This window comes from Nothoprocta perdicaria, unplaced genomic scaffold, assembly GCF_003342845.1.
Source record: "Nothoprocta perdicaria isolate Ctin4 unplaced genomic scaffold, notPer1 scaffold_223, whole genome shotgun sequence".
NCBI classification, from domain to species: Eukaryota; Metazoa; Chordata; class Aves; order Tinamiformes; family Tinamidae; genus Nothoprocta; species Nothoprocta perdicaria.
In genome coordinates this window covers 421,043-436,098 of record NW_020455431.1, presented here as the reverse complement: position 1 = coordinate 436,098, position 15,056 = coordinate 421,043, and the positions used below count along the sequence as shown (strand labels likewise).

At 42.0% G+C, this 15,056-nt stretch overlaps 1 protein-coding gene across 2 annotated transcripts in view; it reads left to right on the top strand.

The window, feature by feature from the left end:
• Positions 1 to 9,712, top strand: part of NUDT14 (nudix hydrolase 14) — a 56,908-nt gene extending 47,196 nt beyond the window's left edge. For both annotated transcript variants that reach the window (XM_026039217.1, XM_026039218.1), the window contains exon 5: positions 7,900 to 9,712. In XM_026039217.1, coding sequence (XP_025895002.1) covers positions 7,900 to 8,140 — 241 coding nt within the window. In that variant the 3' untranslated portion in view covers positions 8,141 to 9,712. The remainder of the gene's footprint in view (positions 1 to 7,899) is intronic.
• The last annotated feature ends 5,344 nt before the right edge of the window (positions 9,713 to 15,056 follow it).

The window sequence follows — 15,056 nt, the reverse complement described above, 5'->3', positions numbered from 1 at the left end:
ATTTTATGCATTGTGACATTGATAGGCCATAGGATAAAAATACAYGTTTGTGTGCGTGCAGAAACACAGGCTTTTATATATGTATAAATATTCAGTAGCCTCTCAATATGCAAGTCCTAAAACAAAATACTGAATCATATTGAATCCAGGATGGTTGTCAGTGGAATCCTATTTGATGTGTATTTCCAATTTGATCTTGTTACCATTCCATGGTTACTGGTGTCATACTAGTTTTGCACCTGTTTCAAGGTTTCGTTTCTAACTATATCATGTTTTCCTAATGTCTTAATAAAACATTGATAGAGTCCAAATCCTTAATAAATTCAGATGATGTTATTTGCCTGGTGTCCCCTATCCACAAGACCTCTTATCCTATTATACCTGAAATTAGTTTCCCTGCATATTTTATGTTCTTGACAATTAGCCATTTTTCCTTTCTTGATGAATATAAGGGCATGTGAAAGATGTTTATATAATTCATAATTATTGAGTTAAGACTATTTCATCTTTGTAGATAAAAMCTCAGAATTGCATGCACATCAAGAAGACTTCCATACAAGCAAGGTTTTTTGTGTCAACACACAGTCTTGCAGTCAGAAAGCAGGGAGCTCGCTTGTATTCCTAGTAATGTCTTTTCTGGAACTGTGCTAATGAGAAGGAAATTGCTGCATTGAGCAAAAGCAGGAATTGAGCTTAGATCTGATGGAAAGATATGAAAAGATACGTGAAATCCAGGGAGCACTGGTCTCAGCTATGAAGGTAAATACAGTTCTATAGCTAATGGATTGGGGGAGAGAGGGAACAAACCATGTGTAGGGAGAGTACAGACAAGGGGAAAAACAGAAGATCTTCAAATAGAAATAGGAAGAAGAAATGGAACAATTCTGTAGAGAAAAAATATGCAATGAAATCAATGGGCTCAGAGAATATAAGTTCATCCATGTGGAGAAGTGCATGTACCCTTTAAGGAATCTCGCACTCGTTGAAGCAAGGTGCTGTATTATTTAGAGGTTCTTRGTTTATCATTTTGGTCAGACAGAATTCGGATATCAATTCGGATATATCATCTGATGCAGGTCCACGGATAGTATAAAGAAATGCTGAAAAAATAGTAATGCTGAAGGCAACAGTGGAGCACTCAAATGCCCCAGCCAAGTTGACACTCTGGAATGGGGAAAGTCCTTAGATGATCTGTAAGCTTAATTTCACTCTGCTGACAAGCAGTAGGTACCAATAAAGCCTGGAGAAAATGTGAAGGGAGCATATTTCCCAGATAATAACTGGACTTGCAATGGTGGATTCTGAGTTTGGGTGGTGCTGGGGGTTGTAGCAGTTCCCAGTTGATCCAAGATGGGCCGTTGCGGTACTGCTGCTGTGGTACTGCTTAAGCTCGATGGAAGCTCTGCTAACATGATGCTGATCGGGCAGAGGCTGGACACGGAGTCACGCAGATCCCAGTTTTACCCCGAGTGATACACAGAGCTAAAGGAAGTTTAGGAAGAATCAGAAGGCGGGCGTTGGGGAATTGACAGGAGCTGGGCAAAAGTTCTGCAACAAKTTATTCCAGAAACAAGTGGACAGTGTGGAGTAGCTGAGTGAGGGAGACTGGGACYAGGGAGAGATCAGAACGACAACAAACATTTTATGAGAGGCTTGACATGAGATCCAAGGAATCAGGGATCGAATCATAAATATCTGTGCTTATGGCAGAGTACTGCTACCTAGAAGCTGGATTTAGATGGGAATGGTTTGTTTTACCGTGTAAATGAAGGCAGTAAAACATTTTGGAAWAAAAACAGGTTTTGTTTACACCCTGGGTGCTGAGTTTCCCTTTCTTAGCTCACCTGCACAGATTGCTACTTAGGTGTGCAGTGCATGAGTAAGTAACCGTTTCCCTCTTCTCTTTTTGTCAGCAGCTGATGTAATTTTGGAAGTTTCATTTTCCACTATGAAAGTTTTGTCCCCACTGTTGTGTTGAGTTCTAGTTAGCTCTGTGTATGACTTCATTCAAAAATGACATAGATGGTTGTGACCATAGGTGAGATTTATCTAAAGGAACCACGTAGATCAATAATAAAATGAACATGATCCTACAGTATCAGTACAGAAATAATAAGCTGAGCGTTTATGAAAATGATTATTGATTAAACTTTTGGGTTTTAATGGCCCTAAAAAAAATCTGAGAAATTCTTCCAGATTTATGTTTCTAAAGGTGAAATCTTCTAAATATGAAATCTTCTAAGTGAACAAGTTTTTAGACTTACTGATAAATGTGATATAAATATTCTTTTTCTATCTCACTATCCTAGCAGTTTGTTTGAATCCTGTGTCATACTCAGCTGTGAGCTTCTTAGTACTTAATTCTTAGTTTCTTAGTACATCCAGGTATCTTCCTCGAGACTTGTTTCTTTTCAACAGAGGGACCTGAAGATATGTTGAGGTTACTATTTAAGTATTATTGCAACTTACAGCATTTGCTGTTAGTTCTTGAAATGCTTGGTCTTCTTGAATGTTTATAAAATGATTTGGACTTCAGCAATACATCCCAGTATCAGGATAAAGGTGGCCTAGTTTGTGGTTCCACCCGCCTCCATCCATCTTTTTTTTTTTCTGTCAGAGGTTGTATTAAACAGATGGGTACAAATCAGATGCAGTTGAACCTGCAGGTTCCCAGCCTGGCTCTAAAAACAAAAATCAGATGGATTAATTTAAGGGCCTAATTATTAACATAGGTACTTTAATCTTCATACATATGAGACTTTTCCAAAGGTATACAACAAAGAGGAGTATTCACAGAGTTAATATTGGATGTTCCAATTACKGTGCTATGGCTATTAGCCACCGTTCAATGAGGTAAAAATAGTTTGTATTCATAGGTTATTATGTAGAAAGAATAATGCTCTTGAAAATGTTGGCGTGCATTATAATTAGAAAGATCACCTGCTAGTACACCTGTTGGATGATGGCATAATGTAATATAATTTTATGTTAATTACTTCTGTGCTTTTTTTCCCCCCTGCACCTGCTGCTTGTAGTGTCAGAACTGAACAATGGTTCTAAGAAGTGACAAAAGAAGCTGCATGTCATTGTTCATCAGTCTACGTGCTGCATGCCTAAATACATCTTGACTTCAGCACGAATAGCAGAGATCTCTGTTGCATGTATTTGTAAGCCTGTTGTACAAAGTTGTGATGTTCCCAAAGTTGGCATCCAGTGATTTATATTTTAGAAATATATTTAATTTAGGAATTTCACACTAACTGTGTCATATTATAATGCATAGATGAGAACGTAGGCATGAGCAGAGGGGAAAACCAATCCCGAGCCCATGCTTTGAATACTGACCCTGCTTACAGATGGGTACATGTGCACATAGACACACACCACATACACACTTGCACATTTTTCAAAGCAGAAACTTGCTTTTGCTGAGCATAGGCAGTCACAGAAGGTGGACTCAGTTGTGGCTTTCGGCACTACTAAACATTTAATTTTTTAAAGCAATAAGATCCTGTTACCCACTTGTAATCAAAAATACTTATGCAATGTAGCTTTATTGCTATTGGCTTAGACATCAAATAGCAAAAAGTCCCACTTTGTCATCCCTAGTGCATGCRCGGCATAATTCCTCATACATTTAATAAAAACAACCAGGCCTTTGTGATAACAACTACTGCAGTGCTTCAAAAGCAGGTTGGAGTCACAGTCTCTCCCTTCTGTTTTCCCTAATCTAAGAGGGAAGTAGATAGAAAATATAGGTATAACCTTACCCCGTCAGCCTGTTCCCACCCCTGGGTGTGAGGGGAAGAGCAGCACTTTGCACTAAATCTGCAGAGCCTGCATCTCTGCTCTGCTGTTACCTGACGCCCACAGCTTTGAAAGCCATACCATGATTTCCTCCCAGTATTTGAGTGCTTTATTTGACATGCAGTGTGGGATTGCAGCATACATTTTTGTTCAAATGTGTTAAATTTACGTTGAAGTTACAATTGTAATAAGAACCATAGCACATTCATATCCTTATTTTTGCATGTTTTCATTCATAGACTTGTTGTCAAAAGTAATAGAGGGTGATAATTGTCTCYCAAAAAAAGCTATAAGTTTATTACTAATAGATTTGAGGTCTTAAAAGTCTCTTTCTGTTGAAGCTACAGGGTTTGTGAGCTTATGTCTTAAAGATTTTGAGACAGAGTATTTGTCAGCCATGTAGCTGTCACTTGAAGCAACTATAAACTCCTCAGAAGGAACTGATCCTCATGATAGAGATGAAGGAAATCAGAGCTGTGCTTTCTATACATCATTTGCATTTGTCCCACAGTGGTGAATAAGAATCAAACACTGTGCAGACCCATCCAAATGCATCTAGAACAGCCAGCTAGGTCAAGCCAGGCTTAGCAGGTCTGGCTCAGTATGAGCCATGACGTGCCTGGTTGAGGCAACATGGTGCTAAACCTTTGGAGTGAGCCCTGAAACCCTAGATGTCAGCGCGAGCCGGGGCTGCACGTTCAGATCTTGCTGGCCCTCACCCAATCCAAGTGTCCCGGGTACGAGCAAGGGGAGACACCTTTGTCAGCAAGGTGGTTTTCCCAGGCTGAACCTCATCGCTTCCCTACGGGTGTGCTGACCCCTGTGATTTCCCCAGATGCAAAGCTAATGAATATCGCTGTAATCTGTTAATAGGTGACTCATTGGAGACCGTGGCAAAAGCACTTTCTTTGTACTGTAAAATACTTGGGACAGGAACGTACATTTCACAGGCTGCATATGGAGGAAGAAGGTAGCAAAAAGAAGGCTAGGAGCATTAATAAAGGCACATTGAAATTCTTCAAACATCATACACAGAAAGTGCTAATAATTGTGCATGAAGATAGGAGGTTGTTAATGACAGATAAGCCTGAAAACATAAAGGCAGGCTGTCACTTCTTCACCAAACCAACCCTCTTTGCCCTCTCTTCTTCCTCCTGTCCCAATATCCAAAATCAAATCCCTAAAATGTATGCATATTTTTAAAGGGTGTGTGGTAAAACACTTTATTTCAACCAGATGGAGACTCAAAACTGCTTCAAAGCAACAAACCTTCTAACTTGGATTTCTGTAAAATTCAAAGGTACAATAGAATGCCRATAGTGCTCTTTTTTTGATGGTTTTCTAAGGACATGCAAAGGATAAGATTATCTAAGCCTAGAATGTTGTGAAAGACAGAAGTATGACCATATTGGACAATGTTTAATTTAGTAAAGGACATTCATCGTGGGTTCATGTGAAAATGATGAAGTGACAAAATAAGCCAAAGCATTTAGGCAAAGAATTATCACATAAAAATATATTTAAGAAATAGATCCATTTCCTGAAGTAATGTACCTTCCTCTCTCTTTCAAACTTCCTAAACCTGTTGAAATAAACATGTAGTGAASGAGTAAGAATAGTCAATATATACATAAATAATGTAATGCAATAGTCTCCAAAGTTAGCCATCTAAATAGCAGGGGATTATAAGTAATCTTAGAAATGTTGATGTACTGCTTTGGAGGGGGAAGAGTAAACTAGAAGAACATGAAAATTAGTAGCCATACCCTTTGGTCATGCTTAATACAAATTTGGAAGCTCAAAGAATACATATTACTATAGATAAAGAAAACCAGATCTGGATCTCTAGCTGATAAGGCAAAATAGATCTGTTTCTGCCTGCTCAAACAAGAAAAGAAGAAGGAAAAGAGGGAACAGAAAATGAACAACGTACTATTCCATCATGAAGGGTTTCTCTCRGTAAGGCTCTTTTCCAGGGGASAGAGCTAGGATAGCAAGGAATGTGTAGATGGGTAAGTGGTCAGTGGTAGAAAGCAAGGTGAATATGTTGGGAGGAGATTGTTTGCTGAAAGACTRCAGCTTAAATSGCCAGCCATGATAGTCTGTGGAATAGATCTGTTTGCTTTTAATCAGTATTTTGTATCCAGTGGATTTTTTTGTTTGTTTTTTAATGTTATACATTATTGCTTGAGTACACCAAGAAAACATATTGCGTTTAAACATGAAGGGAACGTAGTAAAGTGTGCCGTCATCCTCAGAGCAGATAGAGCACTGATAGCACAWTAGCATGAGAAATGGCATTGCAGATTTTGAGAGTGGGTTGCTGATAGCAACTTCATGAAAAATGACTCTACCTTAGTTTTATAATGAGATTAGAATGATTAAACCTGCATGGTGAGATGAGCAGCAGCAGGGCTGACAAATGGCCTTACAGGGACAGGGGAGTCCTGAGAAGGTATCTGATCTAGAGCTAGTGACACATGGAGTCTGTGGATGCTTGCAGCTCCAAAGGGTGCTTTTAGTGACAAACTTTCTCTGGTGGTCACCATAATAGGATACAAATACTCAGTAGAGCGTCTCCCCAAAAAGCAAATACTAAATCTGATTGAGAAAGGAGGTCACATACTTTGGTGGGAGTGGAAGAGAAAGGGAAAACCATTAGTCTAGTCTCTTGCTGCATGCTAGTAGCTGACATTTTATGAGTAAAAGTGTGTATTAAAAGATAGCACAGATATTGAAATGTAGTGATGAGCACAGAACAAAGGAAATGGCAGAGGCTTCATTTTCAGCTCTCAGAAGTGCCAGGCAAAGGTACATGAGTTTCTCTAGCTCTTTTCTGGCAGATACAGGAATGATCCAGGAGAGTTAAATGACCTGTCCAAAATCATAGTAGTCTTTTTCAGAAGGGAATAGTTCACTCCTATTCTGTGTTTAAGGAAGAGTATATCAATGTAGAAAAACAGCTGCAATAACCAGTATTAGATTCCAAAACAAAATTTCAGTCTGCCATACTTTAAAAATAATTGAGGGGCAAATGATGAATAGGGTGTGAATGGGGTGTGATTTATGTTGCATTAGCTGAGAGACTTAGTTATCCAGTGATAGCATAAGCATGGATTTACACCTTAAGATCATAGTGACACTACAAATCTTAGAATCCCATATATATATAATAATATAAAGACTAATTTTTAAGCTTTCCTGATTCATCACTTCAGTGAACTTTGTATTGGGTTTCATTCAGTGTGAAAGGTCACTTTTAATCATGTGAAATGAAGAAGTTGCTATTGCAATATGAATATTTTCTTAGAAGGACCGAATGGATTATGTACTTATCCCTTATTTAAAATATCTAAATGAAATAGTTCTAAGGAAATAGAGGATTAGCAAGTAAGTACAATACATAGCAAGCTGTTTAGCTGAAGAAAGACTACATAATTTAAAATATCCTCAGCTAAATCCACTATAACAAATCTAGCTGGGAGACTGAATTACTCTAGAAACATGTGTGCTTAGAATGGTCCATGTGGGTCAAGGCTAAAGTTCAGGAATGATAGAGAAAGACTCTGAGGCTGCTTTTTTATTCTTGTACCAGTCCATGACTAGAGGACTCCAGCTGTGAATGAACATAATCTTCTTAAGAATCAAAAATCAAAGTRTTTGTGTAAAAACAAGCAAGCGAATGTAGGATAGAGATACACAGTGGAGCATCATTTTGTCATTTTAGATCTCTGTGGATCATGATGAAAAAGTTTCTGTTGATTTCACACAAAATTGTTCACCAATTCAAGGACTAATTTTTCTCTTTCCAAACTAACATTTTTTTTCCAGAGCTGAAGAATATATTCAAACATGAATCATTTTCAAATGGAATTATATTCAAAAGATGTATATTCTTCTGCATGAAAGTTGTTATCAGTTTCTATACTAACAAAATAGTATTTATATATTCTAAACCTATAAATGAACAGGCAATAATGACATGTATTTTGGCACTGTGTAGCAGACACAAATTGAGGGTTCAGGTTTCCATTCCTAGTTCCTCACTAACTTCATTTATGTAAAAAAAAAMCCCTGTCTGCTCTTTTCCAGGTCTGGAGTTGGTCTGACAGGTTCTAGACACACCTTATTTTATGCAGAAGTAACGGACCAGATGAAAACTGGAGAAGGTGGTGGCCAGCCTGAAGAAGGAGAGCTGATAGAAGTTGTGGAAATACCTTTAGAAGAGTCCATGAAGTTTGCTTTTGATGAGAGTATCCCAAAGACACCAGGTGTCATTTTGGGTGTTATGTGGTTCCAAAACAACATAGCACCCAATCTACCAAAAAAATAAAGCACCAAAGATTTTGTGGAAAGCTTTCCCATTATTTCTATAAGCATGGAAAGCTGCAAGTCTGCCTGCCTTCATTGACTCATATTATCACAAAGCAAAACTTTCAAAATAAACTTTGAAGCAAAATTAGAAGAAAACTCCTGAATGTGAATGTGTGCAGCATTAGAAGCTCCCCCTTTTCGTGGCACTGCTCTCACTGTTCTGCAGATCYCCTCAGAGCCTCAGTGCAGCTGCTCCACAGGCCTGTCACCATGGTCTATAGGTGCTGATAGCTGCTTGTTCACATACCTGTTTTTTGGGGAAGGGAGGTCGATTGTTTTTGTTTTGGGGTTCTTCCTCTACAGTCTGCCAGCAGACCTTAGTAGTCAAATATAAGTGAAGATATACGTAGGTGAATTCTGCACAGCTTTCAAGGAGGAGCTTTCTCTATGATGCCTAGYTTCTGTAAAGAAAATACTGCGTATCTGCACACGAAGACCTTCAGTTCACAAGCAGGTAGAAACACATTTGTAGGCTGTTCTGCTAATGTGTCATTCTGACAGTGGACCAGTTCTAACTCTATGTATTAATGTATATGTATTAGAGTGTATTCCAACTGCAGGGCTGAGCAGCAGTGATGGAAATACAGGGATGAATCATGGGGGTTACCACTGGAACAAATCTCTCTGTTTTATGGATAGTCTTTGATTAACTGGATCAAACTTTGTTCTGTAGAGCAGGACTTGAGAGGCCAAAATTCTTTCCATTTGATTGTGAGATGACTAGCACTATTCCTTTCTTTGAGACGTGCATCTTAGTTTCTTTATTGCTAAAATGATAAGAATAGGGCTTACTCCTCAGGTAAAGCATTTAGAAATCTAATGATCATAAGTGCTTTATTGAGAGATTTTATTATCATTTGTGCAGTTTATATTGAAGCTTGTACAACCTGCACAGATGTACTGGGCAACACARTTTGATTCAATAAGCATTCTAGTTAGAATGTATATTATATATTCTATCAGCATAGTTYAGATGTAGGATGTCATTTGAAACTGTTACTAGCACGAATGAGACAGAATTAAGTCTGGCAATTTAATCTTGCGCTTGTTCATGTTATTCACGCAGTTAATACTAATGAATGTGATGACATTATTTATGTTTGTAGGGCTAGTGAGGCTGTGTATTTTCAGGAGATGAGTACTGAGAATGTATAACCTTTCACATAGTCTCTGGAATAACTTGAGTACAGATCAGCTGGAAGTAATTATACCCGGTAGCTGGTTTGAAACTGCTGCAGTTTGAAATAGATGTTAAAATAAAAACAAAAAGCCTTTAAAAGTGATACTTGCTGCTATCCTCCTGAAAGTTAGGGAGAACAGCTCACTGGAAAGTCATTGGAGAAAGAACAGTCCCAATCCATGGGAGTCAGACACCTTTTATGAAAGTCTAGACATTTACATTGAACTGTGCATGGGCTGTGGATGAGTCAAGCGCTGAGTTATCATGAAAAGTAAATTAATTTTGTCTGTCTCGTGTATTTACATTGGAAGGTATTTTAAGGTTGGGTCTCCGTTTCTCTGCATCTTTACAGTGTCTAGTACAATATGTCCTGATTGCTGTTGAGGTCTTTAAGAACTACTGAAATATAATAATAAATAATGTAAGTATGATACAGACATTAATGTCTTTTATTCCAGACTGTAGTTGCCAAAGTATCTATTTGATTCCATCAAAGTTATTACATGAAACCTTTTGATCTGTTCAGTATCAGGCTAAACTGTGTGTATATATAGTCAAAAGCTTTTCTGCCATGTAATGCAGTAATGTAGGGGGGAAAAAAATTCCAAAAAGACATTTCTTTATTTATTATCTTTACTCCAAAATTACAAATGGACAAAGTCTCTCAGTTTCCTGTTAGGTTCTTTGTTGAGTACTGAGAATTTCCCTCAGTCAGATGTTCCCACCCCTCCTGGAGCCATAACCTGAGATCGGTACGTCCCAAGCTACATTCAYGGTGCTTTTATGACCTTGGTGAGAGCACAAAGCTTCGACCCAGCCGTGTGGGCGACAGGCACTCAGGTATGATTCATCTGACCAAATACGCCTTGCAAAGCTCGGTCTGTCTAGAAATGCCTTTGAATCTTGGGCCTGCGCTCAGCTAGGACTCCTCAGATCCCATGGAGCAGCCGGGCCAGCGCACGACAGCGGCCCTTGTCTCGAGCAGCCCTCACAGCAGAGCACGTCATTGCTCCCAGCACGTGGTTGCAAAATCACCGTGCAAACCACAGGCTCGGTGCCAGCTGCTCCTGCCCCASCTCAGAGGCCTTCTCTGAGGTGGACAGTTTGAAATTGCACGTAAATGTCACCCACACTAAGGCACCGCAGCGCTGGGGCAGGCCCAATGTCTGCCTCTCCCTGTAGCCTGGCTACATGCACAGACATTAGCAGGTGCCCAGGGAAGATTAAGAACTGAGCGAATGAGCCATAATACATTTCCCAATGCTCCCCCAGGCACCAGCTTTTTTCAGCTCAAGAGATTTATAATTCTCAAACAAATCAAAGCAGTTTTGGCTTTCATTTTAGAATCTGGAAATTTTGCACAGAAGTGACAATGATGCAATATAATGAAAGTGGGACATAAAGCAATGTGGTAGCTGGCATTTTGCTTTTCAGTATTTAAAATAAGAGCTCATCCTTTTTCTTTTCCTCCTTACTTGTTAATTCCTATGGTGATTTTTATTAGTAAGTAGGAAGGTTTGAAAATAGAAGAAAGGCTTTCAAAACAGTAGGCGGTTCATACATAAAAATAAGCAACCTAATAATGAAATATATTCACATATATGAACATATTCATATATACAATGCTACAACCCAAGCAATTCAGATAGATACCACTTCTCTCATCCGGCTCTCTTCAAAGTTTGTAAATAGAACAAAGCTCATRTGCATCTGCCAGGTCCAGGCAGAAAAAGTGCTAATCCTGTAGTCCTTAAATCACCGCTGCATTTAAGACACATCCTTTTCCTATGCTACCACAYGTGTCCACGGAGAGCAAACGTTTCTGAATGAAACACCGAGTCCCCCTTTGCTCRTACTAGATATTGACTCCAGTGTACAGAACTCCTACCTGATCTCATCCAGCCATCCCATGAGCTCTGTCTTTTTTATCAAGTTCCACTGATTAGTCCATAGTTTTGAAAACAACTCTTCGCATCACTGGACTCTTTATGAGGTTTCTTTGGGGTATCATTTAAGGAAAGCATGTAATTAGATAAGCTTGGATGCCTGGCAGTTGTCAGGCTTGCTGTTTGATGGCAGAGGAGTCATCACCAACTCCCTGCAAGCACAGAAAGTGGATGATCCACACGTTTGTGCCGTGGAGCCCTGCTGGGCTGAGCCCTCTCAAGCTGAGCTCTGGGAGAACCTCATGGCAGTTTTGCATGCAACAATTATCAAAAAATCTCTGTTTTTCTCACTGGCGCCCGCCAGTGTGTACCCCTGGGTGTCGCAGTGGAAACGCAGCCTGTGTTTAATGCTGTTCCCTTGGAGCTGCCAAGAGCAGCTTGGAAAACCGGAGCAGGTTTTCCTGCTACTTAAAGCCCCGAAAGGGAGGCAGCATCACCCGCCAGCCCCGCTCGCCTGCGCGGCCGCTTGTTTGCGCGGATGTGGTGTTTGATCAACACTGCTGCGCGCGCAGCAATTGGCGCGAGAGCTGGACAAGCCACCATCAAGCACTTAAAAGTGCTAGAAACAATTTAAGAAATGTCCTTGGGACAAACAGCAGGCGCTGTGCAAACAGCTCCGTGGGGCTGCGGCGAGGGGCCCTGGCCGCGCCGGCTCTCCTGACCCCGCAGGAATGCGCCCACCGCCGGCCCGGAGCAGGGCTCTCCTTGGCCGCCCCGAGGAGACGGCGGCCACGGCCTCCTCCTGGGGCTCCTTTCGCAATCCAGGTGGGARGCTGAGGCGGGAGGTGTTGGGGCAACACGGATCAGGTGCCTCCATGGCTTCCGTGCGCGCTGAGGATGGGGGCACCCTGCCCTGCGGATCGGGTGGACACTCGCACTGTGTCCCTGTCAGGGCCTCTGCAGCSTCCTGGTCTTTCCAGGCTGCAGTCTGACCCAGGAATGGGTACTGCAGTACCACTGGGTGCTGGTCAGGGATGGATAGGGAGGTTTAGGCTCCTTAGGTAAGTATGTCCTTCCAAAAATCCTGTTTGCTGTTTCCAGCAAACTCCAACAACATCATCTGTTGGGCTTTCCTGACTGATTTTGAGGAGCAGGTTTCCAAGCAGGGCCCTCGCCATGCAAGGGGCCTGTGCTGTGCTTTGGGGACCCGTCTGTCACAAATGGTGAAGGTGGCCTTGCTGCGGGCTCCTGGTGGGCCACCAAAGCGACAAGGGGGCAGCGCGGGGCCAAGACAGGGCGCTTTGGAACATGGCGCCCACAACGACCTCGTGTGGGCCCTGACAGGCAGGCACCACACRGGAATCCTCCGGAGCGCCCGTGTGGCCATGGCGAGAGCCTTTGCATGAGGAGGCTCCATCTTGCCTGTGCGGCTGCCTTCATCCCCCTAAAGGGTTTGCTTCACTTCTCCGGTGCTTTCTTTGTTCTGTCATTATCACTTTTCTGTGCAATCTGATCCTCGTCTCTCTGATGAATGCAGTCAAAACACTACCAATACATCAAAATTTGAAGATCTCATGCCAAGGGCTCGTACATATTCAAGGCACTGAGCAAAACATTCACAGTTTTATTGATCGCAGCGGAGCGACAGCTTTCTCCAGCATAGAGCTCAGCTCCTTGATGGACGCTAATATGTAGATTAATATTTCTCACTGGCAAAAGTGATGTGTAAATATTCTGTGGTTGCTGCTTCGGGTCTGTTCCTAGCAAAATTCATGGAGGCAGGGGATGTGTGTGAATGTGAAAAGAAGAAAAAATAAAAGTTCAGGGAAAGGCCTTGCCTTCTAGCGCCGCGTGACTGATCCTAATGCTCTGTCCTTCGCCTATTAATCAAGACTGATTGGCAAAGCTTTTTAATTCCAGTCTCTAAGCAGGATGATCAGAGTTTACTTAGCTAGTGTTGATTTCCACTTGACCAGACGGCTCTGGAGTGAGGTATCGTCTTATAGCACAAGCCTTCTTAGGAGGGATAAAGAAACCGAGCCCTCCTCGATCCTCCCCACTGCCTCTTCAGCCCTCCCAGACATCCCCAAACCGCCCTCCTGGCCCAGACTGGCCATCAGGAGGATCCCATGGGGTGTGAGGGAGGCTGGCGGCTGCCGAGGGGTCGGTGGGCGAAGAGCAGCCCACAGCTRCGCGGTCCCATCCTGGTTCCCAGGTATTCGGCGCATGGCCGGAGTCCCAGCGCGTTGCAACAGACCTGGCACCGGCAGCGTGCGGCCTGTGGCACATCTCCCCAGGATATTTTTAGCCAGCTTTTCCAGCGAGACGGAGCCTGATGCAACCACCCTTTGTGCGCAGGGGCTCCTTGGTACCCGCTGTCCCTCCRCAGCTCGGGGTTGCACTGTCCCACTCCCGGCTTGGCTGCAGGGAGACCATGCAGGGTCAGCACAGGGGCTGCAGGACACATTTAACAGAACTATTAAATAATGGTGAACCCAGGGGGCAGAGAGCATTGAGCATCACCCAGCCTCAGTTCTCCTGCTCACCCCAGTGCTTCTCAGAGGCACCTGCCGAGCGTCTCCCTGCAGAGAGGAGGAGGGAAATACCTAACGAGCCTGGGTTAATATTAAACAGAGCCACTCAGCAACGTTGTTTCCTTGTGAAACATGTTGTACTCTAAGATCTTGTTTCTGTAGAATATCGGAGGTGACCTCAGTAGGCCTGGTTGGGTTGCAGGCTTGAAGTTTAGTGATTACTCTTTTATATTTATATAAGCTTACATTTAACTTATATTAACTTACAAGGACTTATATTTAACTACTATTTTAGTATTACTATTGCTTCCCAACTAGCCTCCTATAGCAGTGCAGAATTAACCTGAAACACTTAATTCTTGATATGAAAACTTTTTTTTTTTCAATTCTACCTACATAGTTCTGCACAGCAGCCCAACAGTTAAAAACCTGTCAGTGAAGCACAAGGGCTTTGGAAAATATGCTACATTAAAAAGGCAAGGTACCCTTTTATATCTACCCACTTCTTTGATCCAACTGTTCATACACCACAACGGGATCTGTGTTTGACTTCTGGAATGTATTCACAACCTGTCTATGGCATTAAAATATTTAGCTGTTGCTGTTTAGTGTACCAGTATATTCACGTACTCACAACAAAGATTAAGCMTCTTGGCTCCTAACACATGATCTTGGCTCGTAACAGTTCAACAGTCACATTTAAAGAAATTTAAATGTCTTCAGGAAAAATATTAGATGATTCCTCTAAGGCTATGTGCACATTGATACTCCTGTTAGCTTACAGAAGTATTAAACACATTATTAAAAGCTGGAAGATGATTGCACTAATGCCCTTTATAAAACCAGCCTGAGTTTTTAGTACACAGAAAGCTGCTTATCTCTTCATTTGGACCAAAAAAATCAAATGCCTTTTAATTATTAAAAGGCCTGAACTTGGCAGGCAGAGGAGCCACAGACCCCTCTGAGACCTCTCCATGCAGAAGAGTCATTTAAACCCAAGCTCAACTTTTCAGAAAGAGCCTGTAACCTTTAGTTCCCCACAGACAAAAGGTTCCCTTTAGTTCCCCACGGACACAAGGACAGGAGCGAGTCCTTCACTGGGGACACCGCGTGGCCTGGGACGATGGTGGCACTGGGCGMGCACCCATCACGATGCCCCACGTTGCATTTAGGGGTGAAACGTGCTTGCCCATGGTGGGAACCCAGCCGCTCCAGGGGCTAATGCAGGGCCAAGGCTGCCCCACAGTGATGGGGCAGAAATCTTGCTGAGCCCCA